General features: G+C 46.8%; 1 protein-coding gene across 2 annotated transcripts in view; it reads left to right on the top strand.

Annotated features, from left to right (window-relative positions):
• Positions 1–24,317, top strand: part of LOC124511485 (pyruvate dehydrogenase phosphatase regulatory subunit, mitochondrial) — a 37,175-nt gene that overhangs the window by 5,353 nt on the left and 7,505 nt on the right. For both annotated transcript variants that reach the window (XR_006961907.1, XM_047078757.1), the window contains exons 2-16: positions 984–1,277; positions 2,427–2,560; positions 7,952–8,033; positions 8,129–8,292; positions 8,978–9,099; positions 9,917–10,034; positions 10,766–10,915; positions 11,988–12,180; positions 13,863–13,987; positions 15,825–15,980; positions 16,176–16,309; positions 16,940–17,088; positions 17,581–17,693; positions 18,775–18,869; positions 20,421–20,510. Coding sequence is in view for 1 of the 2 variants with exons in the window: in XM_047078757.1 (XP_046934713.1) it covers positions 1,054–1,277; positions 2,427–2,560; positions 7,952–8,033; positions 8,129–8,292; positions 8,978–9,099; positions 9,917–10,034; positions 10,766–10,915; positions 11,988–12,180; positions 13,863–13,987; positions 15,825–15,980; positions 16,176–16,309; positions 16,940–17,088; positions 17,581–17,693; positions 18,775–18,869; positions 20,421–20,510 (2,049 nt within the window). In the remaining variant the exon portion in view is untranslated. The remainder of the gene's footprint in view (positions 1–983; positions 1,278–2,426; positions 2,561–7,951; positions 8,034–8,128; positions 8,293–8,977; positions 9,100–9,916; positions 10,035–10,765; positions 10,916–11,987; positions 12,181–13,862; positions 13,988–15,824; positions 15,981–16,175; positions 16,310–16,939; positions 17,089–17,580; positions 17,694–18,774; positions 18,870–20,420; positions 20,511–24,317) is intronic.

Below are 24,317 nucleotides of genomic sequence, written 5' to 3'. Positions count from 1 at the left end.
ATCCCTGGCCACCCTCTGTAGTGAACCATCTCCTCTCTCGGCTTCTGTGACACCTCTGCCCGGTTCCCTTTCCGCCGCTCAGCCGTTTGGACGCTCTGTGAGTCTGCCCCGGCGCGCAGTCCCCCGTCCGGTACTTTCTTTCTCTTGCCAAGCTGTGCCTGCTGGGGAGCCTCAGAGTTGTTCCTCAGACTGCCGGGTCTCCGGATACCCCGTGTCTTCCCCAGGCTTCAGGCCTGGTTATCTAGCTGCTTGGCACTTCCACGTGGATGCCTGCTAGGTGTCTCGCCCTTGACACCTCGGTATGCGCGCACGCGCCCTCACCGCCTCCTTCTCCCTCTCCTTCCCGCCTCCCTCCGCATCCCTAGCCCTTCACACCTTAGGAAGTGGCACCCGTCGCTTAACGTGGAAACTTTGCCATCGTCCGTCTTTCTCCCGCTCCCCATCTTAACATCCGGTTTGTTGGCAAGTTAAGTACTGTCATTTCACCATCCACAACAATCCAGTCATGGCTCTGACTCCACCGCCACCATCCTTGTGTGAGCCACCGTGCCCTCCCTCTTGGACTCCTGCGGTAGCTCCCTAGCCCTGCCTTTCCTCCAGTCCAGTCCCCACCGTGGAGCCAGGCTGATCTTAGGAAAAGCGTATCAGATCATTTCATTCCCTGCTTTAGTATTTTCCTTTGCACTTGGAGTAAAATCCCAGCTCCTCGTGAGGCATCCAAGCGCTTGTGTCATTGCTTTCTGCCTGCCTCTCCGGCCTCGTCTCTGGCCGACTGTGCCTTGCCGTCGAGCTGTGGGCACGCTGGCCTCCCTTCTGTGCTCGGACTCCTTAAGGCCTGCCTCCCCTCAGGGCCTTTGCATGTGCTTGTGCCTCTGTCTGGATGAGGCATGATGATTATCATTCTCTGTTGCCTCCTTTTCTTTTGTCACTAATCCGGCGCACTGAGTACAGTGGAATGAAGTCTGTTTGCTTTCTCTGTCTAGTTTGAATTGGGGAGAATCTCCTCTTTGGCCGAGTGGGAGCACATCTCCGAGCTGCTGACTGGCAGACGTGATGTTTTCCCGGTTGCTGTCGGTGGCCCGGAGACAAAGGACCGGCCGAGGATGGCAGAACTGGTCGTCGGGGAGAAGCGGTGCGCCAGCTGCCGAGGCGCATTCTGTCGCCCTGCCTGCCCAGGCACAGGTGGTCATCTGTGGCGGTGGAATCATGGGCACATCCGTGGCCTATCACCTCTCCAAGATGGGCTGGAAGGATATTGTCCTTTTGGAGCAGGGCAGGTAAGGACCAGACGGGACCCGGCTTGGGGCCATGTTGCACTAACTGCGTGGGCTTCCCTCACCCCCTCTGCTCCCGGTAACCTGTCCCGGCAGTGGCTAACCTGTCGCTAAGTAGCACGAGAACAGTCACGGAAAGGCGAAATCTCCCGTCCATGGTTTCACGATGTGCAATACCCGTGTTTTTGGGCTCTGAGAGAGGTGGCAGATGCCGCGGAGCCGAGTATCCGAAGAGGGTGCGTTTTATTTCAGGGTCCAGGCACATCTTACCATCTTGTTCTCCGGGTAGGGGCGGTCAAGTGGCAACATAGACCCCGTGGCTCTGGAGCTCCCTCTATGGGCTGAAATGAAATTGGCTGCATCCTGTCTTCTTTCTGTTCCTTTTTCTCCCCCCACTGAATTAACTTATTTTAGAGCCGTGCTAGATTTACAGAACAAATGCAAAGGTTGTACCGAGTTCCCGTGTGCCTCACGCCTGTGTGCACCTGGGACTGACATCTCAGGTTGGGGTTACCGTTAAATATGATGAATCAGTATGGATACCTTATTACTGACTAAGGTTCGTACTTGGTACAAGTTGTCTCACTTTCCCTTAAAGTCCTTTTTTGTTCTATTGCCTACCAGAAATTGAATGACATTTAACAAGTCTGTTGTAATTCTCTCCGAATAGGCAATGCATTTACACGATTCAGAATTAAAAACTGTGAAAGAGCGTGCAGGGAAAGCCTGCTTCTCATCCCTGACTTCTAGCTGAAGTTTCCCTCGCTGGAGGCAAATTAAGTTCCTAGTGTGTCGTTGCAGACACCCCCCGTGTATATGAGCAAACGTGTCGGTCAGTGTGTACGTGGGTCTTCACTTGCTATTTTTGTCTCTTTTTTTGTACAAGTTAGTGGCATATTAAGTAGTGCTCCTCCCATGCTGTTTTCATTAGGATTCCCATAGTGTTGCAGAAGAGCATTCTCGTGCCTTTTTTATGGCTGCGCGGCGTCCCGTCGTGTAGGTGAACGCCAAAATTTGAAATCCCTCTCCTGTCGGGATATTTAGGTTTCCGTCTTTTGATATTACGGTCGGTGCCAGTAATGAGGGTCTTTGAACTAGTTGCATTCACAGATACGCGAGTCTCCCTAACGGCATTTTGGATCCATCCCGCAGGCTGGCCGCTGGCTCTACGAGGTTCTGTGCCGGCATCCTGAGCACCGCCAGGCACTTGACCATCGAGCAGAAGATGGCAGACTATTCCAACAAACTCTACCAGCAGTTAGAGCAAGAAACAGGGATCCAAACAGGTAAGCAGGTACTCTGCCATTTACTGGTCTGCCTGTGGCCCGGACTCTTTCACTCAGTACCATATGCGGTCCGACACCAAGCCTGCCTGGGGATTTTAGTTGAGGCTTGAGTTTCAGTCCGAGCTCTGCACTCGTCCTGGTCTTACCTCGGGCAAGCGTGTGAGCGTGTTGAGCTGTCTGCCGTTTCCTTATCTATCGAAGGGATTCGGTCGTTATCTCGGATCCTATCCAGATGCCAGAATTCCTATGATGTGAAAGTGTTCCTGTGCCGTTTCCTATTTCACCCTCTGAAGTATATATTAGGTGGCCACATCTGGCTCCTGAAGGAGGAAGAGAAGGAAGTGCTTAAGTTTTGGTGCTTGACAGTGAAATCATAGTCTGAGCCACTGAATTTCACCAGTTGCGCTTAAGGGTATTTGTGACTGTAAAGCTTAAGCGTATGTTACCCCTTGTGTGCGTCACCAAGGGAAAAGAACCCGGGGAATCGTGAGCCGAATACGACTGGAGCAAGCAGGACGGGGAGACCAAGCTATGGGGCGGTCCCATATGATAACAAGTAGGAAGCAGGTCTGTCAGCTTGTCGCGAGGTGACGGACTAGCCAGAAGCCCAGGGTTGAGCCTGTGTCGTAGGTGGTGAAACCGTTTGGTGGCCGCGGGAATTGTCCTAAGCGAGTAGCTGGGCCTGGTCGCTCGTGTAGCTCAGGGCTGCTCTTCAGAACACCTGCGTGATTCAAATCACAGGGAAGTCAAGACCCCTCCTGACAAGGACGGTAGCTCGATCTGTGTGCCAGCTGAGGTGGCTCTGCCACGTGGTCACGGGGTACGCACGGCCTGTGGCTCACTTTGCCGGCCAACTGGAAATTATGTGGCGTATGACACAGTTTTCACTGGGGAAGGTGAGATTATAATCATTAGAGATTCTGACGACAGACTACGGTTTTATAGCTTTCCCTTTCATATAATTCGCACTCTGGTGAAGTGTGACGTTGTTTGTCAATTCTGGGTTAAGACGAGCGTCCTGTAACAGGATTGGGTAGATGTGGCAGTGGAGAAGGGGAGATGCCAGGAGAGGAGCTACAGGCAGGCAGGCAGGCAGGCAGGAAGAGGCTGTACGTGCTTGGGCACGTGAGCAGGGTTCCCCGGCCGGCCCTGCGCTGGCCCAGTGCTGAGAGCGGGCGCCTCAGCCGCCTCACCCTGGTCCCTGCCCGGTAGATGAGCCCGACTCCCATGGTGTCCTCGCTCTCGGCCAGGCTTGCTTTTGAGAGGCGAGGACTCGCGAGTGAAGATGGTAAATGTGCGTGGTGCCTGCCGCTGCACCGTCTCTGGCTTCTGTTAGGGAAGATGCGGGATACGTGCAGGACAGGCGGGAAGAGTCCCTCTGGGTTGGATTTCACTTGATGGCAACCGGTACTTGAATCGGGTATCTACCAGGGATTGAGTCAGCAGAGGGTCCGTGTAATGGGCCCAGCGCCAGAACTGCTGACTTCCGGTCCACCGGTTCAGTTCCTCGTGCTTTGCCGGGCCTTGTGGTGCTCAGCTGGTTGGGTGCTAGAGGAATCAGGTTCTAGGCGTCTTTTCCGTAAGGTAAAACAATTTCAGGTGAGTTTTGGGTCACCACGAAACCCTTATTAGGTCCTGTATCCCCTTGATGCTTGTGGGACAGCACGGAAGTCAGGCAAGGGAGAGTCTGGGGATCAGTCAGTCTGTCACCCCCAGTGCAGTTTAGCGGTGCTGCAGTGAAAGGTGACTTGGGGTACCCCGATGGAAAATTCTGTTACCCGGCAGAATGCGCAGGTGTGTGCTACTTGGATCGCTGCCAGTCAGTGGGCTGGTTTTGAGACATTAAATGAAGACGAGTGACCTGTGTACAACCTGGACTTCACGATTAGGATACTACATGCTAATCTTCTGAAAATAGTTCATTTACGTGAGGGGTATGTTCCCTACTTAAATATTCTGACACATCAGTACTTCATGCAGGGCCTGTTCCAGACCATGTAGCCCACGCGGATCTTTTTCTCCAAATTTTGCCTTACCTTTGTCGGTGCTGTTTATTTAACAGTTTATCATATGCTCTTTGTCCCATCTTTTTATTGGGGATTATTTCTCCACTCTGTGTTACTTTCTTGTTCCTCAAATACAGAAATATTTTTAAATATATTTTTAAACATTTATTAATTTTTGAGAGACAGAGTACAAGCGGGGGTGGGGGGGGCGCAGAGAGAGAGGGAGACACAGAATCCAAAGCGGCTCCAGGCTCTGAGCTGTCAGCACAGAGCCCGACGCGGGTTTTGAACTCATGAACCATGAGATCATGACCTGAGCCAAAGTCAGAGCTTAACTGATTGAGCCACCCCGGCGCCCCCAGAAACATTCTTAATAATAGTTAAATGAGGGGTGCCTGGGTGGCTCAGTCGGTTAAGCGTCTGACTTCGGCTCAGGTCACCATCTTGCGGTCCGTGAGTTCGAGCCCTGCGTCGGGCTCTGTGCTGACTGCTCAGAGCCTGGAGCCTGTTTCAGATTCTGTGTCTCTTTCTCTCTCTGACCCTCCCCCGTTCATGCTCTGTCTCTCTCTGTCTCAAGAATAAAAAAAAAATAAAATAAAACGTTAAAAAAAGTAATAGTTAAATGAACGTGTTTTATTGAGTGCTCTTCAACTCAGCTCATATAAATAACTCGTCGTCTTTGTTTATACCTGCAGAGGAATGTGCCATAGTATGTGTTGGTTTGTTTATCCATTTTCCCATTACCTGACGTTTATAGTTTCATCTTCTTTTTTTACTCTTTTTTTTAATGTTTATTTTGAGATAGAAATAGAGCATGAGTGGGGAAGGAGCAGAAAGGAGGGGGGACACAGAATCCAAAGCAGACTCCAGGCTCTGAGCTATCAGCACAGAGCCCAATCCAGGGCTCGAACCCACGAACCGCAAGATCATGACCTGAGCCAAAGTGAGACACTTACCGGCTGAGACACCCAGGCACCCCATAGTTTCCTCTTTTTTTTTTTTTGTTCTAAATAATGATGCAGTAAAGATCCTTGTCAGTATATCTTTGTTTTCTCTTGTTATTTCTAATGGATAGATTTCTAAAAGGTGGATAATTTGAGCAAAGAGTGTGTGTATTTTAAACTCTGCTAGGTATTGCCAGATCATCCTCTGAAAGGGCCACCCTCTCACCATAAGTGTTTGAGAGCAGTTATATCTTTTTAGTCTTTCAACGCTGGGTATTATTTTTTATATTATTTTGTTCTCAAGTAATCTCTGTGCCTAACATGGGGCTCCAACTCATGACCCGGAGATCAAGAGTTGCCGGCTCTACCCGCTGAGCCAGCTAGGCGCCCAACATTGGGTATTATTCTTTTTGCTAATCTGAGAGATGGAAGAAGTTATCAGATCCTAATTTGCATCTCTTTCTTTTAAACTTTATTTTGTGGATTTATTGGCTATTTATATTTCTTTTCTAACTCGTCTTTTAATATTAGATGCGTACTTTGTTCTTACTGAATGTAAGAGTTCTATTTTATGGCTTCACACCTGTGACAGGAAATTTTGTGTCAGAAAGCTCTAGACCAAACTTTAAAAGTCCTCTGTGGGAAAACAACAGACCATTAATCTTGTTAACAGGTGATATGTTGTTATCACAGGTGGTTCTGTTGGGAAGAGCACAATTTGACATCATGTGTGAAATGCGATGTGTTGTGTAGCTTTGTATACAGTGACAATCTCCTCCCATGTGGGATCTTTGGTAGTAAGTAGGAAGTGACTGCTGAACCCTTTGCAGTGAGATTCAGAGTGTGATGAGCCAGTGAATTACTGGCCAGGATCATTGCACTGGTCTGGTGTAGCTACAGTTTTTATTTTTTATTAAAAAAAATTTTTTTAATGTTTATTTTTGAAAGACAAAGTATGAGCAGGGCGGGGAGGGGGGGTAGGAGAGGGGGACAGAGGATCCGAAGCAGGCTCTGCTCATGACCTGAGCCAAAGTCGGATGCTTAACTGATGGAGCCACTGAGGCTCCCCTAGCTATAGTTTTTAAAAGCCATTCTCTGAAATTTCAGTTCTCCAAACTTAGACATTCTTGTCATGTCAGGGAAGGACATATTTATCTGATGGTTTCAAAAGAGATGAGGAAAATATTTAAATGATCCTCTTGTAGTGCCTTTTTAAAAGATAGCTGAGGCATGCCTGGGTGGCTCAGTTAAGCATCCAACTTGGGCTCAGGTAATGATCTCACAGTTTGTGAGATCTCACAGTGGGTTCGAGCCCTACATTGGGCTCTGTGCTGACAGCTCAGAGCCTACAGCCTACTTGGATTCTGTGTCTCTGTCTCTTTCTGCCCCTCCCCTGCTCATGCTGTCTCTTTCTGTCAACAATAAATAAACATTTAAAAAATTAAAAAAAAAACCAAAATGGTAGCTGATTCAGTTTTTTCATCATTAGAACTGAGAGTCATTGCACATTAGGGGGGTCGTCACTGACCAAAGCATGATCACGGGTGTGTCATATATGTTGACTGCAAAGAGCAGGAATCAACTCTGGCCAGCGTGGGCAAAAGGAGTTTGTTGGAAGGCCCTCGGAGCCAGTGAGTTGGCAGGAGGCTGCCGGCTGGAGCAGGCAACGTGGAGGCCAGGCCGAGGGGAACCCACAACAGGTAGCCCCTCAACTGAAACAGGGCCGGTCTGGCCAGGACGCTGCTGCTTCCGAGATGACTGGCCTCCAGCCATTCACCCACTTGCTCCAGACCCAGTATCCCAGGGGGTCTGATTGGCTGAACTTTGGCCACATATCCATTGGCTCTGCTAGGGAAGGAAAGGATGGGTGTAGCTCCTGGGTGCCCATGTTGTGAGTGGCCTGCATTTGGGGCCATACTCCCACCTAAACCACGAGGAGAAAGCCTAAAAAGACCAAAGAAAGAGGTGGGTTCTGGGGGTACATTCACCTCCCAAAGGCTTTGTAGCAACATTTATCTCTCATTTTGACTTTAAGAGTGATTATTTAAAGGGGCACCTGCGTGGCTCAGTCAGTTAAGCATCCAACGTTGGCTTAGGTCATGATCTCACAGTTTATGAGTTCGAGCACCACCTCTGGCTCTGTGCTGACAGCTCAGAGCCTGGAGCCTGCTTCAGATTCTGTCTCCCTCTTTCTTTGTCCCTCCCCCACTCATGCTCTGTCTCTCTCTCTCAAAAATAAACAAACATTTAAAAAAATAGAGTGATTATTTAAGATGTACATTAAAATCCTACTCACTCCTCCCCAAACCCCAGCTGAGTATGTTTGGATGGGGCTATGCCAGGGCCGCTCACGGGTCTTCTAACCTGTTACCTAGTGGGCTCGCCCACCTGATCCCTGTAGCTGGCCTGGTCTGCTCAGTCTGGGCTGGTTTTCCTTCCAGGTTACATAAGGACAGGCTCCATCTTTCTGGCCCAAACTCAGGACCGGCTCATCTCCCTGAAGCGTATCAACTCCAGGCTGAAGTATGTATGAGACTAGAAGCCTGCCTGACACTCCTGTCAGACTGACCTCTGCCAGAGGGCCATGCATGTCATTGTCCCCTTGTGTTCTGTGGCAGTGTCATAGGCATCCCTTCTGAGATCATCTCCCCCAAGAAAGTGGCCGAACTTCACCCTCTCCTAAACGTGCACGACCTGGTGGGGGCCATGCATGTTCCCGAGGATGCGGTGGTGTCCTCTGCTGATGTGGCTCTTGCCCTGGCAAGTGCTGCCTCCCAAAATGGTAAGCATGTTTCTGGGTGAGGAGGAAAGAGGTCATGTAAGAAGGTGTCTCCCAATCGGCAGTGACCCCAACTCGGCTTCCATATTTGAACACTGGCTCTTAGAATGTTTGTTTGAATATCCTCTCTTAAGTTAATAAGTGTTTTTCCTCACGGCCACGTTTTTCTTATTAAAGTTCTAAGGAACTGCTTTTTAGTAATGACCCTAAGTTCAAACTTAGGGGAATTCCTCCCCCCCCCCCCCCCCCCCCACAGAACGTGAGCAGCTCCAAGGGCAGAAGACCTGGTGGGGACTGAGTCCGAAAGCTGGTCATGTCCTGGGTTTGGAATGAATGAGGGGAAGACTAAGTAGTGTCCATGGTGTTCTGCACTTTGGATGAACTGATTCATGGTGTGGGTGGATTTGGATTTAAGACGCCCTATTTAACCTTCTTCCCCCCTCCCCCTTTTATGGTTCCTAGAATTGAATTGTGTACTAAAGTGACCTGCTGTTTTCAGTCAGAAAGAGGCCCATGGACACTGCCCCAGGATGTGGTTCCTGGAAGTTTTTGTGTTTTTAAATTAAAGCATTGACCTGGCTTTTTCATCATTTCTCACGGGTTTAGAATCTGCTGCAGAATCTGCTGCTGCCTTAATTCTGGGCCATCCGAAGATGGTTGCACTGCCTCTTTCTTTACCTTGGAACAGGTGTGCAGATCTATGACCGTACAAGCGTGCTTCATGTAATGGTCAAAAAAGGCCAAGTAACCGGCGTGGAGACCGATAAAGGACAGATTGAGTGCCAGTATTTTGTCAACTGTGCTGGTCAGGTAGGTTAGCAACAACACTGGGTCACTGATCTAACGTAACAACAGTCACTGCCAGGATTTGGGGCGTGAAGACGTAAGGTTAATAGTGTGACGGACTAAGCAGGTGTCAGGGACCACCTATTCCTTGTTTGGACTAGAAACCTCAGAATTCTTGTGCGCTCCATCAGAAGCCTGTAGCTAGTCCTCAAGGAAAAGCACCGTCGTGACCTTTTCCTTCCTCCACCCTGGGTTAATGCGTGCTCTCCTGGCCAGGAAGGCCACAAAAACAGTTGGGCATTGACACATCCTCGTTGTTGGGTCTTCCTGTGGTATTTCATTTTATTCTACAACCTAGCACATAAGTGTTAGGCTATCTTTTGTGTCAGGAGCCTGGATTCAGTTCAGAGCACTAAGCTGCTTCTACTTTTAAGGCATATTGGTGCCTTGCCTTCCACTCGACAATCTTCAGGTGACCTACGGGTACTTTTTGCCTCATGAAGATCACATATGATGGTATTCGGGGTTTGTAGTTGAGGTCAGGCATTTTGTTCGAAGGGCCTCGCTTGCCCCCCACGAGCTCCTAAGTCTGTCGTTCTTTGGTATAAGAATAATGGTTATGGTTAAAAAAAAAGAAGCATGGTTATGGTTTAACAAGCCTGGTGTTGCTCCCCCCATGAACTGAGCTAAATAAAGCAGGCTGCAGTGTGGCTTCCCGCCCCAGACGTTGGGACAAGAGCACACATAGGCCACTTGAATTAAACTCTTTTCAAGCGGCTGAACTTGCTCATTTGTCTTTCTGTTCCTCTTCCCACCCACAAATCAATCCATCCGTTTGTAGTGGGCATACGAGCTGGGTCTGTCCAACGAGGAGCCGGTTAGTATCCCGTTACATGCCTGCGAACACTTCTACCTTCTGACTCGCCCCTTGGAGACCCCTCTGCAGAGCAACACACCAAGTGAGGACTTAAGCTTTGTCTTTAATCTCATTTCCTTGCCACTGTTCTGTCCTCTGAAAAGGAACACTTTGTGCTAAGGACAGACTCTGCCTGAGAGAGCCTTGTCTTTTCTGAAGCATGTTACAGGGAGGCGGACCCAATCCTAACTTTCCTGTAAGAGCTCCTTACGAAAGGATGGATAAAATGGGCATTCCGCTGAAGCTGTGTTTTGGTTTGTTAGTTTTGTAAGCTAATTGCATTCCCAAACAGAGGTCCAAATTGAGAATATTTGGAATATAACCTGCAGTTTTTGACTTGAATGGCATACGTTGTAGAGAGCTTATAGGTAAGCTACAGAGTCAGGTTGCTCAGGGACCCCAAGCACCACAGGAGAGGGCTTGACGTCACGTGGCAGGTCTCAACCCCTAGAATGAGCTCGCCGTACCCCCTTTCTGCTAGGCTTTCACGGTCACTACAGCAGTTCCATAGTCTGGTTGTGAGGACTAGACAGAGCTTCTAGGGAACTAAGCAGGTCAGGGATAGAGAAATAGTCTCCACTGTAATCTGAGAGGGAGGATCCTCCCCCGTCACCTTGAAAGCTCTGTGTTCACTGGATGCTCTTCACTAACAGAGCCAGTAGGCGTTTTTGTTCTGCTTTTTTCTGTCCCTTTAGAAAGCTGGCTTGCCTCTAAACCTTGCTTTTCCCTTCTACCCACCCCACCCCCGACTCCCTTGTCATTTCTCTTCCTCAGCTGTTGTGGATGCTGATGGAAGAATTTATATCCGGAACTGGCAGGGTGGCATCTTATCTGGGGGCTTTGAGAAGAACCCGAAGCCAATATTTACTGAGGGCAAGAACCAGCTGGAAATTCAGAATCTGCAGGAAGACTGGGATCACTTTGGTGTGTGAGCTACAGGATAACTATAATGCCCTGTGTTTGTGTAAGATGCTATCTTTTTGAAAGCATTTTCAAGAGGAGATTCTTCTTTGATCTTTGTAACAACCCCATGAGGTGCTTTCAGAAGGCAGTCCACAGGGTCTGCCTGGTCTAAGGCTGCGGTCACTGGGTACTGGATTCGGGGGATGAAAATCTTGGTTAGGGGACCCCAGGCTTATTACTTAACTAAAATCATTGCTGAAATTCTAGGCTAGGAGGAAACCCTTTGTGTAGGACTGCATGTAAGACTGAAGACGTTTTTAGAAAGCAGAATTGTTTTGTTAATACAGTCTTTTACTCGGTTTTTGTTTTTATTGAAGAACTGACCTACAGTACTGTATTAGTTTCACGTGTGCCTCACAGTGATTCGATATTTATGTTCTACTCAGTTTTGTAATAATTTTATTTACTGGATAGTTAATAAAGGCCCACGTTTCCAAATTCAAAAGATAAGAAACTGTCTATAATGAAGAGTTTGCCTCCCAACCCTTGATGGACCTTTTAAAAAATAAACTTTTTATTCTGAGGGATTTTAGACTGTCAGAAGTGGAGAGCATAGTATACAGAACCTTCTGTGTACCCACCAGCCAGCTTTAGTCTGGTTTCATTTCTTACCACTGTCCCATATGATGGACTTATTTTCAAACAGGCCAAGGTCCTGTCTTCTGCAGCTTTTCCAACTGTGGAAATCCTTGCCTTTATCCTATGTCTCCTCGAGTGTCACTGAAGAGCTTTCCACAAACAGCAATCCCTTGGAGATCTTATCTGTAGTCACATGTATTGTGTGCCCTTCCATAGCTCCTGGCCTTTGCAAAGAAGTGTCCTTTTTCTTAGTCTTTATGCCACGCGCTTTGTAGGTGTGTCCATTAATTACACCAGGGTTTCTACTTTCTGATCTAGGCCCATTTGGCTCTTCTGAGAAAACCCCTTTCAAGTGATTTTCTGAAAGGAGAGGGAGTAGGAAAGTATAAGGAGTTGGAAGTCTTTGAATTCCCTAAAGCTGAGGACTCTATTTGGGTTTGTTTTTATGGCTCAGAGCCCCTGCTGAGTTCCCTCCTGCGTCGGATGCCAGAACTGGAGACTCTGGAGATCGTGAAGTTGGTCAACTGCCCCGAGACCTTCACCCCAGACATGAGGTGCATCATGGGCGAGTCTCCGGCAGTGCAGGGCTACTACGTCCTGGTGGGAATGAACTCTGCTGGCCTGTCGTTTGCAGGAGGGGCTGGAAGGTCAGTCTCTCTTGATTAGACTCTGCTTGCTGGGCTCTGCTGTGCTTCCCAGAGTTACTTGTTACTAATATGGTGTGTAGTGTGTGTATATAATCCAGTGTGTTGATAGTAAGGAGGAGATACACCTCATTTGGGAGTTGTCCCCTTCAAAGTAATCACTGTGGGATATTCTAGCAGTGTCACTGTGCACAGGGTTTCAGTAACTCTTTTTGGAATTAGTCACGGAGGCTGTGGGATGTACTTTTCAGCTGTTTTGATCCTTTTGAGTGTGCATTTGAGTTTGTAAACAGTAAGTATGGTGAGTGACACAGACGATCATGTTGAGTAGTACAAGTTTTCTTTAAAAATTACATATTGATTATGGGGCACCTCTGTGGCTCGGTTGCTTGAGCTGCCGACTCTTGACTTTGGCTCAGGTCATGATCTCAGGGTTTGTGAGTTCAAGCCCCACATTGGGCTCTGCACCGACAGTGTGGAGCCTGCTTGGGATTCTTTCTCCCTTCCTCTCTGTTCTCTCTCAAAATAAACAAATAAACATGTATGTGTATATGTAATAAAAAAATCACATACTGATTAAACAAGCCAGCCAGAAAGGACGAATACTGTGTGCAGTACCGTTCATGAAGACAGACAGTATCACAGTGGTTGCCAAGGCTGTGGACGGGAATGGAGAGGGACTGCTTCTCAGGTGGATGGAGTTTCAGTTTGGGAAGATGAAGAGTTCTGGGGGTGGACGGTTGTGATGGTTACACAGCAGTGTCAGTGTACTTAATGCCACTGAACCTCACAATTAGAAATGACTGAGATGGTTGATTTTATGTTCTTTGTATTTTGCCACAATTAAAAGTTACTTTTTTTATCAATGAGGCAACTTTTTTTTTTTTTTTTAAGTTTACCGAGAGACTGGTGGGAGAGGGGCAGAGAGACAGGGAGAGAGAGAATCCCAAGCAGGTTCGGCACTATTAGTGTGGAGCCCGACACGTGGCTCAAACCACAAACCATGAGATCATGACCTGAACCGACTGAAAAGAGTCAGAAGCTTAACCAACCGAGCCACCCAGGCACCCCGAGGCCGCTTTGTTTTTTAATTAAAAAAAATTTTTTTAATGTTTATTTTTGAGAGAGAGAGACAGAGTGTGAGTGGGCAAGGGGTAGAGAGAGAGGGAGACATAGAATCCGAAGCAGGCTCTATGCTGCAAGCTGTCAGCACAGAGCCCGATGCGGGGCTTGAACTCACGAACTGTGTGGTCATGACCTGAGTCGAAGTCGGAAGCTTAACCAACTGAGGCCACTTTTCTTGAGTGACTTGTGGAATGGTTCTGAAAACAGTCATGGAAGAGGAGTTACCAAAAGCAGAGATATGATCAGATAGATGTATAACCTCCTGAAGGTTTTCCAGAAAAAGCCCATTGGATGTATGAATAGAGTATGTTTTTCATAGATGTCACTTATGTCTTAAAACACTTTCTAGGGAACCTTATCATTAGAACTAAGATTGTCATAGCAGATTTGAGAGCAGTAGATGGATCCGTGTTTGTTTCTTCAGAAAAATTAAGGAAATTGCCCAGAAGTTCTCAACCAGTCTGTGACAAGACAGGATGTTTGATTCTGTTGGTTCTTGTTTCCTAGTACAGTTAGGAGAGTATCCCATCTGAGGCCCAGCAACTTCCCCATCTAAACAGGTACCTCGCCGAATGGATGGTGCATGGTTATCCATCAGAAAGCATCTGGGAATTGGACTTGAAGCGTTTTGGAGCCCTCCAGAGCAGCCGTACCTTTCTGCGCCACCGGGTCATGGAAGTCATGCGTGAGTAGAGCTTGATCCCATTTGCATCTAGTCGAAGGTGTCTTCTTGGGGGCTGTTGGATCATTCAGAGGACCAGATCTTTCCCTCAGTTATTTAAGAATTGCTTCAAGTTGGCCTCTCGAGTTTGACTGGTAGGGGGCCCATGTTGGGGCATTAGGCCCCATGTGATATTTACATAACCATCTCTTTAGTATGTTGTCCTTTATTTACCTCTGGGAACAGGAAAGAAGAAAAGGACTTACAGGTGGTAATTGCCATCAGACTTCCCGCAGCAGCTTCTTGTATATTCCTAGCATTGTCTGCTTTCCACTTTGCTTGGAAAGCGCCCATGTCAGGTGAATGTTCTCTCTCCTCACTTGATCTTTGAGATTACAGTTTGCTTTCCAAGGCAGAGGATTTGGCTTGTTCTCAAAGCTTCAAGCTTCTCTGAGTGATTTTTGTCATAACTGTCACATGCTAGCAAGATAGGAAACTACTTCTCATATAAATACAAAACATACATTTCTGTTCTCCTCATTCCTACTTCTCTCCAGCTTCATTCTAACTTGTTACTCTACCGTACCTTTATTTTCTAGAGACAGGTTTTGTACCAAGAATTGAACCAAACCAGATTGTAATTTCATCTTCCTGTACTGAGGAACTATTCTGAGACTTTGCCAAAATATATAGCTAGATACTTGGGGCATGTTTATGTTCACAGTTGAGTTTCTACATATGCTGTGACTGCCATCCTTTAACAATGAATTGTTGGTTTAATAGCAGGTGGTCCCATTCACGGTGAGGCCTTTGAACGACCTTTAGCACCTGTGTATTCACTTTTAGCCTGTCGTAGAGAACTCTTACTGGTAGGAGACAACCCGGCAGCAGTATGGGTGGCCGCTAAGGTTACTTTTGGCAAATATTTTGGTTAAAATGTTGACTCGCCAGAAGTCTCAATTTCCCCAGCTATTTGTTACTTTAGAACCTGTGCAAATCATAATGGAGCTCGAGTTTCCCTGTGATGACCTGACACGCTGGGTAGCCTTCTCTGATTCTCATGTAATAGAAATGGGAGGCATGACAGGAAATGAGAAAAGGGTAAATAGAACCTAAAGTACCAGAGAAGACTGAAAAATTGTCGCAAGATAAGGCAACCAGCGTGGCTTCCTTCTCTTTAATTTCTCAGCCTCCTCCCCATTCTGATGTACCTCTTGTTTGGAATAGTTTGAGGTCAGCTCTTCTCTTTGGAAGGGACTAGAGATCACACTCTTTCTGGCTATTTTTACTTATTGCTGTTGCAGATTGGACATTAGGAGAAATGAATTGTGACCCTAGCTTTGTTATGTGAATAATGTGACTGGGACAGTACTGTGCAGCCACCAAATCAAGGTATGCTATGTTCCCTTTCACCTCAGAAACGGGTTAAATGTTAGAGAGGAAATGTGTCTAACAGTCCTGAGATCCCAGCAACACAGGCACTGTAAAGAAGCAAGTGCCATGTTTTCACACTCTGCTCCTCAGATACAGTCTTCGTCTCTGCTGTGGGACTTAGCAAGGTTTACAAGCATGACCTTTCTCCCATTGTTTCTGCCTACTAACTTGAAACAGTCATTGAGAACAGAGACTTGGAGTTGTTAACCTGACTCACGGCCCTGTAACTCTGTGGAAAGATCAGGGCAGCTCTTGCAACATCATTCTTTCTTCCGGAGCCTGCCTGTTATACTGGGAACTGTTTGCACATTAGGTCCCGTTAGCCTGGAAAGCATGCTCTTTTGAACAGGAGCGACTCCCGAATCTAGAGATGCTGTGTTCTCGGCTCGGTGGTTTGGGTTTGCAGAGACTGTTATTTCTGTTCTAGCTCTGCTGTATGATCTGAAGGTTCCCCGTTGGGACTTCCAGACCGGGAGGCAGTTACGCACATCTCCTCTCTATGACCGGCTGGACGCACAAGGAGCCAGGTGGATGGAAAAACATGGATTTGAGAGGCCGAAGTACTTCGTGCCACCAGACAAGGGTAAGAAGGCCCGTTCTCATGTTTATTCTTTTGTTGCCTTGAGAACTAATAAAACCCATTTTTAAATGTATTACAGTTAGAATGTGTTCCTGGAGGAATAAAGAAAAACCTGTCACACTATACTAATCCACACGGGGAGAGTCCTCAATATAAATGTCCTTTTCTCTTTTTCTTTTGTTGTTTGCCGGTCTGTAGACCTCCTGGCATTGGAGCAGAGCAAGACTTTCTATAAGCCAGACTGGTTTGACATTGTGGAGTCTGAAGTCAAGTGCTGTAAGGAAGCTGTGTGTGTCATTGACATGTCCTCTTTCACAAAGTTCGAAATAACAGTAAGTGCTTGAGAAACCCAAATAATAGATTAGAAACTTCTGAATATTTGTTGAATGTCTTCTTTTTTATCTGCCACTTCAAAACCAATTTTGTAAGACCTGTGGTATGTTTTAGTGTTTTACTAAACTGTAATACATTTTTCTGAAGTTTTAGCTCTTTGTTTCTGGGTTTTAATCTGCTTGTAGAGGCCCACTTACCATTAGAATCAAGAGCCAGTTGGGGCGCCTGGGTGGCTCAGTCACTTAAGCGTCCGACCTTGGCTCAGGTCATGATCTCGTGGTCTGTGAGTTTGAGCCCCGCGTCGGGCTCTGTGCTGACAGCTCAGAGCCTGAAACCTGCTTCGGATTCTGTGTCTCCCTTTCTTTCTGCCCCTCCCCCACTCATGCTGTCTTCTCTGTGTCTCAAAAATAAGTAAACAGTAAAAAGAAAACGAACAAAAACAACGAGCTTTCTTTGGAGCTTCTCACAGCGGAGTAAATCCGCAGATACTGTTGCTAAATCCGCAGATACTGTTGGAGTTGGGAATTGGCTAATTGAATTGCCTCAGGGGGTCACACTGCTCGGCAGACTGTGTTACCAACCAGCTGTTCTTGTGCTCACTCTCTCTGCTTTCTTCCCTCCCCCTCCAGTCCACCGGGGACCAGGCATTGGAAATTCTTCAGTACCTCTTCTCCAATGACCTCGATGTACCCGTGGGCCACATTGTGCACACCGGCATGCTCAATGAGGGTGGAGGGTATGAAAACGACTGTAGCATAGCGCGGCTCAGCAAGCGCAGGTAAGGCTGGCTGCCGCCCTGCCCCCCACCCCCCAACCCCTGCGGTGCGCTGCCTCCTGGAGGTGTCCTCGCAGAGCAGAGCGTCAGGCTCACGGTCCGGGAAACCATGACCGTACTGAGGACGAAAAGACATTTCGGTAACTCCTGGCCAGTTCCTTAGCAATGCAGTGCAAATAGAAGCCACGGGGGAAAATGGGGAAGAAACATACCCGATTATATACAAATCGATGTGGAAATAACAGTCCCCCTACTGGGAAAAAGTGTTCTGGTGTGTCAGTAGGTCTGTATATCTTGGCACTAACAGGAAGCCGGGATCTTCGGTGCTTATGTGGTATATCCTAGAATTATGTGCCCCTGGCCTCCTCTGAAGGCGAAGAGGTCATTTGCCAGTATTCTGCTCATTCATTGGCTGCTTTGAAACGAGTTAACTTGACTGCTTCCTGATGCTTTTTCTGCTGCCTGGCTTACATTACTTTCCGGTCTCCCTTTCAGCTTCTTCATGATTTCCCCAACTGACCAGCAGGTCCACTGTTGGGCCTGGCTTAAGAAACACATGCCAGAAGACAGCAACCTGCTTCTGGAGGATGTCACCTGGAAATACACCGGTAAGCCGGCCCTCCAGGCTCAGCTGCACAAGAGGCCAGCCTGTCCAGATACGTCTTCTCCATCTGCCTTCTTTATAGCTGACATTCAGAAATGGGGGTCAGAGTGAGAAGCGTGCTGGAGGCGCCCTGGTCATAGAACACTGATCCCTGATATGTCCCTGCATTTTTGCAAGTGAGGGGTGAGTTGTGCTTCAGTCCGTTTGTCTTGTTTCCCGCTGTGCCCCCTCCAGCCAGGATGGAGGAGTGCAAATATTGGTTGAATGAGTGAAAATTACTTCGAAAATACATTTTTAAAGCTACTACCTAAATATTGTTTTCTTCAAAATTTCTCAACTTTTTTTTAAGTGAGTGAATAATTTTTGAGGAGGACTTAATTTCCTGATGATCTACCTCTTCCTCAGCAGTCTTGTCAGGGAGCAGCCCCTTCCCTCACCTCCTCATTCCAGCTTTAATGCTTGCCTATCCCCCACTTCACTGCCCCTCTCCCCCAACATGTCCTCGTGGCCAGTTCATCACAGCAGCAGATCTGTTTGGCTGTTTGCTACCAGATTGGCAAACTACACAATCTTACTGAACCAAAGTTGTTTCCTAGCCCAAGAGGGTGTTTGGGGTATAATTTCCACAGGCTGCTGTGCCATGACGGAACCTGGGCTGGTTGGGCCGCTCTCACCACATAGCAACAGTGGGAGGAAGGAGGCGATGGGAACCGTGTGGGAGGTTTGTGGCCGGCCCTGGAAGTGGGCTCCTATCGCCCCGGCCAGGACGCGGTCTCACGTTCCCGGTCTAACCACAAAGGTGGCTATGGGATGTTGTTTCCCCGTGTCCCCGGGAAGAGGAAACACGCTGGCCAGGCTGTCTCTGGCCAGCAGTCAGCAGCGCATGCATTTACCAGGCCTGTCAGGAGAGGTGTCTGCCTGACTTGGGGCGCTCTGTGTGCATCCTGGGATTGCCTAAGCAGAGAGGCGCTTTCGTGGGCTTATCACCCAGGCCTGGCCGTGAGAGAGCAAGTCCCAAACAGACTTTTCCCTTTGGCTCAGCGGTGTCTGGACTGGCCAGACATCTCTTGTTCTTTTCTGTTTAGCCCTCAATCTGATTGGCCCTCGAGCTGTGGATGTGCTGTCCGAGTTGTCCTATGCCCCTATGACTCCAGACCACTTCCCAAGTCTGTTCTGCAAGGTGGGTGCTAATTAAGTTCTAGTTTTTAAATGGACAGGGAATATTTCTTTTATAGGGATAGCAATTACACAGTTTTACTACAGCGTTAATGTCCACAGAGAGAGGGTGTTGGGGCTTTTATGGAGCAAATAAAATGTCTCAATAAATTCGTCCCTTTATTTTTCACCTTTCTAGGTCTCCTTATTTAATAAGCATTAGGATATCTTTGAAGTGGATTTAACTTCTCTGAATATCAGTCCTTTCTATTTACTGCTTTTTGTAGCAGTGGATTAAATGTGTAAATTAAAGGATTAGGACACTAACGCCAAAAATGCCAATTAAGGTCAGGTTCCTTCTCTCCATGCAGTGCTTCTCCTTTTCCATTCACAGAGTCACTTCTGTGTGTGTAGTATCTCCAGGTAAGAGATGTTCAGGTGAAACCCTAAACAACTTACATAAGTTTCTTATATTTGGCAGCAGTAGCATCTTGGAACTGAGTAAAAGAAGTAGTAACAATATTGATAAGAGAGGTGCAAACAGACTAGTGTTTTGACAACCTGTAGCAAAACAGCTGTGGGGCAGCTACTGACTGATGGAGGCTCTTTGAAGTTCAAACCTAAGCTGAGATCCACGTACTCATTGTACAGTGTCCCTTTTTCTCCGTGGCAGAGTGAAAGCAACAGAACAGTCTCACCGTTAGCCATCAGCAACCCTTCCCTGCATGGCCTTGGGTTCTGGAACGAATGATGCACCTATGTGAGCCTACAGGGTAGCAAGTTATGTCGGGCTTCCTGTGGGAACAGTTTGCTCCAGTGCCTTCTGGGACTTAACCACTTGCCATTACAGGAACAGGGATTGTGTCAGAGGCCTGTTAGGTAACTGAGCTGCTGTAAACACATTTTGAATTAGAAGCCTAATCTCTGACCCCAGGGTAGCAGGTGCACCATGTTCTGTGGTCATCAGGCATCCTCTTTTGTAGGGCAGGTGCCCTGGACTTGCCTGCCAGATGCCCCAGAGAAGACACAGGCCTGGTCTTTGTTGCTCTTGACACTCTTGACTGAAATCTTTTTAAGGTTCTTTATTTTTAGAGACAGTGCACAAGTGGGGTGGGGCAGAAAGAGAGGGAGAGAGAATTCCAATCAAGCTCTGCACTGGGGCTCAATCCCACGAACCCTGAAATCATGACTTGAGCCATAATTAAGAGACGCTTAGCCGACTGAGCCACTCGGGCACCCCTAAAACAAACCTTTAGGAGGACTTTGCGAAAAGAAATGTTTCACGATTGTAAAGACTTCGCCTCCACTTCCCACCAGCAGCTTGGCTAGTGCTCCTGAAATGGTGATGTTTCATGAGAAGAGTGTAAAGACCGTGCTCCGTTTCTGGTGACCCCAGTACTCGGAAACAGACCACTCTGGGGATGAATTTCTCTCAGGCGCATGGCTCTGCCGTAGGGTCAAAGGGTGCGGAGCTGATAAGAGGTTTACCTCAGGTGTTCGTTCCTTTAACACACATGTTGAGCGCTCACTTCCTCTGGAGACTCTCCATGCTGACCTCCTCCCTTTGCTTCCACAGGAGATGAGTGTGGGCTACGCAAATGGGATCAGGGTGATGAGCATGACTCACACAGGAGAGCCGGGATTCATGCTCTACATCCCCATAGAGGTGAGCCCCGCGGAGGAAGATGGCCGGCTTTCGCACGCCTGCCGGGCACTGGCAGGGTTAGAGAGCCAGATCTGACTGGGCCTCGGGAACGGAGGCAGGCTGCATTAGGGGCACTTTAACATTTTGGACTAAGTTACTTACTGTTTCGAATAGGAAATACGTTTACATGGTTTAAAACCTATGGAAAGTATTTAGTGCCACCCGACCAGTTCCCATCAACCACTACCAGTGATACAACTATTAGTATTTGAAGGTCATGTCAGAGATTTTTGTGCATATGCGAGCAAGTTCAAAGACATTCTTAGTCCCGTTTTAGAAACATAGATGGAAGCATACTGCTGTCCTTTGTCTCTTCACCAATTGATGGTATAGATCTGCCCTGTCAGTCCCTAAAGAGGAAGCACTTCCGGTTTCTTTTTTTTAACAGCAGGATAGTGTTCTATCAGATCGTTGAATCATTAGGCTGGTACTAAGAGGCGTTTCTGGTTGTAGGCCTTTGCTGTTATAAACAGTTCCGTGTACAAGAGCATCTCTTTCCTTGTACCTGTGTGCGTGTACCAGTACGGGGTTTTCACACTTTGGGCTGACAGAGAATTGTCAGTGCAGTTGTAATTTTCTTTATACGTGGGATGAAGCAACTTTTTGTAAAAGGCAAAAGATTTATGCGATCTGAAGAGAAACCAGAGTATGAAGCAACTTTTTGGAATGCATTTCCAAGGAAAAGCTCTTCTATGGGACCTGCACACTCCTGCCTGCCCGTCCGCCACCCTGTTCTGATGTGATCCTACCTTCTCTACCTGTCCCGCTACTTGCTTGTCCCTGAACGTGCTGCTGCTCCTTCCCCAGGGCCTTTGCATTTCCTCTCCCTCTCCTGGCTCGTCCTCCCACCCCCACCCCCCCACCCCCCCCAGACTCTCGCAGCTGCGCCTGCTTCAGGTCTTATTTGAGTGGTATCTGCTGGATGAGGCCCCAACCCCCCGGTTCCCCCGCTCCTCCTTCCCACTTTCTTTTTCTCTGTAGTGCCTACCACTGTCTGATAAAATCTGTTTTATTTTGTTCGGCAAGGTATCCTTGTTTAAGTGTCAGTTCTCCGAAGGCAGGAATATTTGCCTGTCTTAACTTTTATTTCCCCAGCACCTAGAGAAGTATTTGGCACATAGTAAATGTTTAAGAAATGTTGCATAACTGAATGTTCCGGTCATACCTTTGTACATTTTTGTATTGAATGATTGGTCTGTTTACCAGTTTCTAAGCATTGTCTGAGTCAGATAGTCCTTGCTGTTGAGTTATAAGTTTTTTTCCCAGTTTGTCATTTGTCTTTTCATTTATTGTCATGTAGAAGGGTTTTTTAAAAAATTAGGAAAATGTTTTGTATGTTGCAGAAGATTTTTTGATTTTTATTGTAATTGAGTTGATCGGTCTTTTGTGCCTTCTAGAGTTTGATATATAAAAGGGACTTCTCCACTCCAGGCTTATAAAATTTTCCCAGTTTTCTTCCATTACTTTTACAGTTAGTGGTGTTGCTGAGTATGGGTTTGTGGTTTTGTTTTTAATTTTTTAAAATCTTTTGAGAGAGAGAGACAAGAGTGCGAGCGGGGAAGGAACAGAGAGGGAGACAGAATCCAAAGCAGGCTCCAGGCTCTGAGATGTCAGCACAGAACCCAATGAGGGGCTCAAACTCATAAGCTGTGAGATCATGACCTGAGCCGAAGTTGGATGCTTAGTGGGTTCACTAAGCCACACAGGCACCCCTGTGTTTTTTTTTAACATTTAAATGCTCCATCCTTTTGCAGTGTCTGTTGCTGTACTTGATGAGCTATGGATCACACATGTTTCCACATGGATGACCAATTGCTTTCACATCGTACCCTTACCAGATACTAAATTCTTGTATGTATTCAGGTTTATTTCTGGACCTTTATTCTGTTCCCTTGGTTTATCTGTTCATGATCCAGGATTATGCTATTTTAATTATGGAGTCTTTATTATATATTTTAATACCTGCTAGTGCTTATTGTCCCTTATAGCTTGCAAACTCTGGAAAAAAATAATTCCTGTTTCCTTATTTCCCTTTGGAAACTTTATAATTATCTAGTATAATTATACTGCTGCTGGTATTTTTTGGATTGTTACATTTATATATTAGGGAGAATTGACGAAAGATGTTAAATCTTACAAAGAATGCCTTTTAGTTTTACAAAAGTTTTTTGGTGACCTTAAGAGGTATTTTGAAGTCTTCCTTATATAGATGTTACACATTTTTTAAGTTTACTTGAATAATATTTTGTTGTCGCTAGTTGTGAGTGGGAAGGGTGTCTTTGTTCCATTGTCTTTTAAGTGATTATGATTTTTGAAAGCTATTTTTTCTAGTCTGTATTTCTTTACTAATTTATCTTACTACAGTTGTTTTTTAGTTGAGTACCTGGAATTTTCAGGGTTCAGTCTTATCATAGAGACAGTAATGGTTTTTCTTCTTTCTTAAGTTTTAATTCCTACAACTTCTTTCTCTTGTCCAGTTGTGACAAGGAGTAGGGATTGTAGGCATTTTTCTTGTTCCTGATATTAGTTGTAGTACTTTTACGGGGTTAGGCTTTCTTATAGTTACTAACTGAAGCACAAATTTACTAGCCCATGAAATTCCATATGCTTGTCGAGACAACTGTAACAACACTAAGATGAAGGGATTATTCGCAATTTGAGAAGAGTTGCTACAAATGTAGCTGATCTGCTGTCCTGTACCGGTAGGGGCTGGTTCTGAAATGTCACCTGGGTGCCCTTGTCATGAATTCACTAAACTCAATCAAGAGTGGCTCCAGCAGGTTTGTTACTTGAGGCCTTGGTTTCTACTTCTCATTTTCCTGGGCTGCTCTTGTTTTTATGATTTTCAGTGAGTCCACAAGGTGGTTTGTGCCCTGCCTGGGTTCTTTACAAGCTGGCTCCTGTCCTCAAGAAGGGTATACAGCTGCCCCTGGCATAACATGGGGGTCAGGGGCACCGACCACCCACTCAGTCAAAGCTCCACATAGAACTTTTGACTCCTCAAAAACCTTAACTGCTAATAGCCTACCATCGACTGCAAGCCTTACTGTTAATACACGTTTTGTGTGCTACACGTGTTGTATATTCTTCTAATACAGTGAGCTAGAGAAAACAAAATGTTATTAAAATCATATGGAAAATACATTTACAGTCATGTACTGTACTTACTGAAAACTCCACATCGAAGTGAGACACACATAGTTCAAACCCATGTTAACTGTACTTGTCTCTTTGAGGGGAAACAAAAACATCCCCAAAACATGGGGACAGATGGCAGGTTCTTGTTTGGCTCACACTAAATCCCCAACAGCTAGAAAAGGAATATATGATGGGGACCTGCTTTTCTCATCTAATCCAAGACTAGTTACCTGCTTCAAATCTTTATTCCCTGGCCTTCCTCTTAACGATTCAATTGGAGACACTGAAGCAGTGAGTGCAACAGAGATGCTGGCTTTTGATTATTCTCGTTTCCTGTCCATCCCCATGGGCCTCCTGCCCCCACCGTTGCTCATTCAGGTGTGTCACTTGCACGGGGGCCACACAGTGTATGGATTCAATAGCACAGGTTCTGTTTTTCCACAACTCTTTTCAAGTTGTCCTGACCACTGTGGCCATTCAGTAGATGCCTCTTTGGCTGCCGGAGAGCAACACGCAGGGCAGCAGACCCAGCCAGGGTACAGAACTGCAACACCAGTGAAACCAGTTTCTCTTCCGTCCTTCCAGTTTTATTGAGATATAACTGACATATATCACTGTACAAGTTTAAGG

Source organism: Lynx rufus, unplaced genomic scaffold (genome assembly GCF_022079265.1).
Source record: "Lynx rufus isolate CCGP_SWC_20201006 ecotype Redwood Valley unplaced genomic scaffold, mLynRuf1.p SCAF_16, whole genome shotgun sequence".
Lineage (NCBI taxonomy): Eukaryota > Metazoa > Chordata > Mammalia > Carnivora > Felidae > Lynx > Lynx rufus.
Note: the sequence above shows the minus strand (reverse complement) of the source record. Positions and strands in the feature narration are given on the sequence as shown.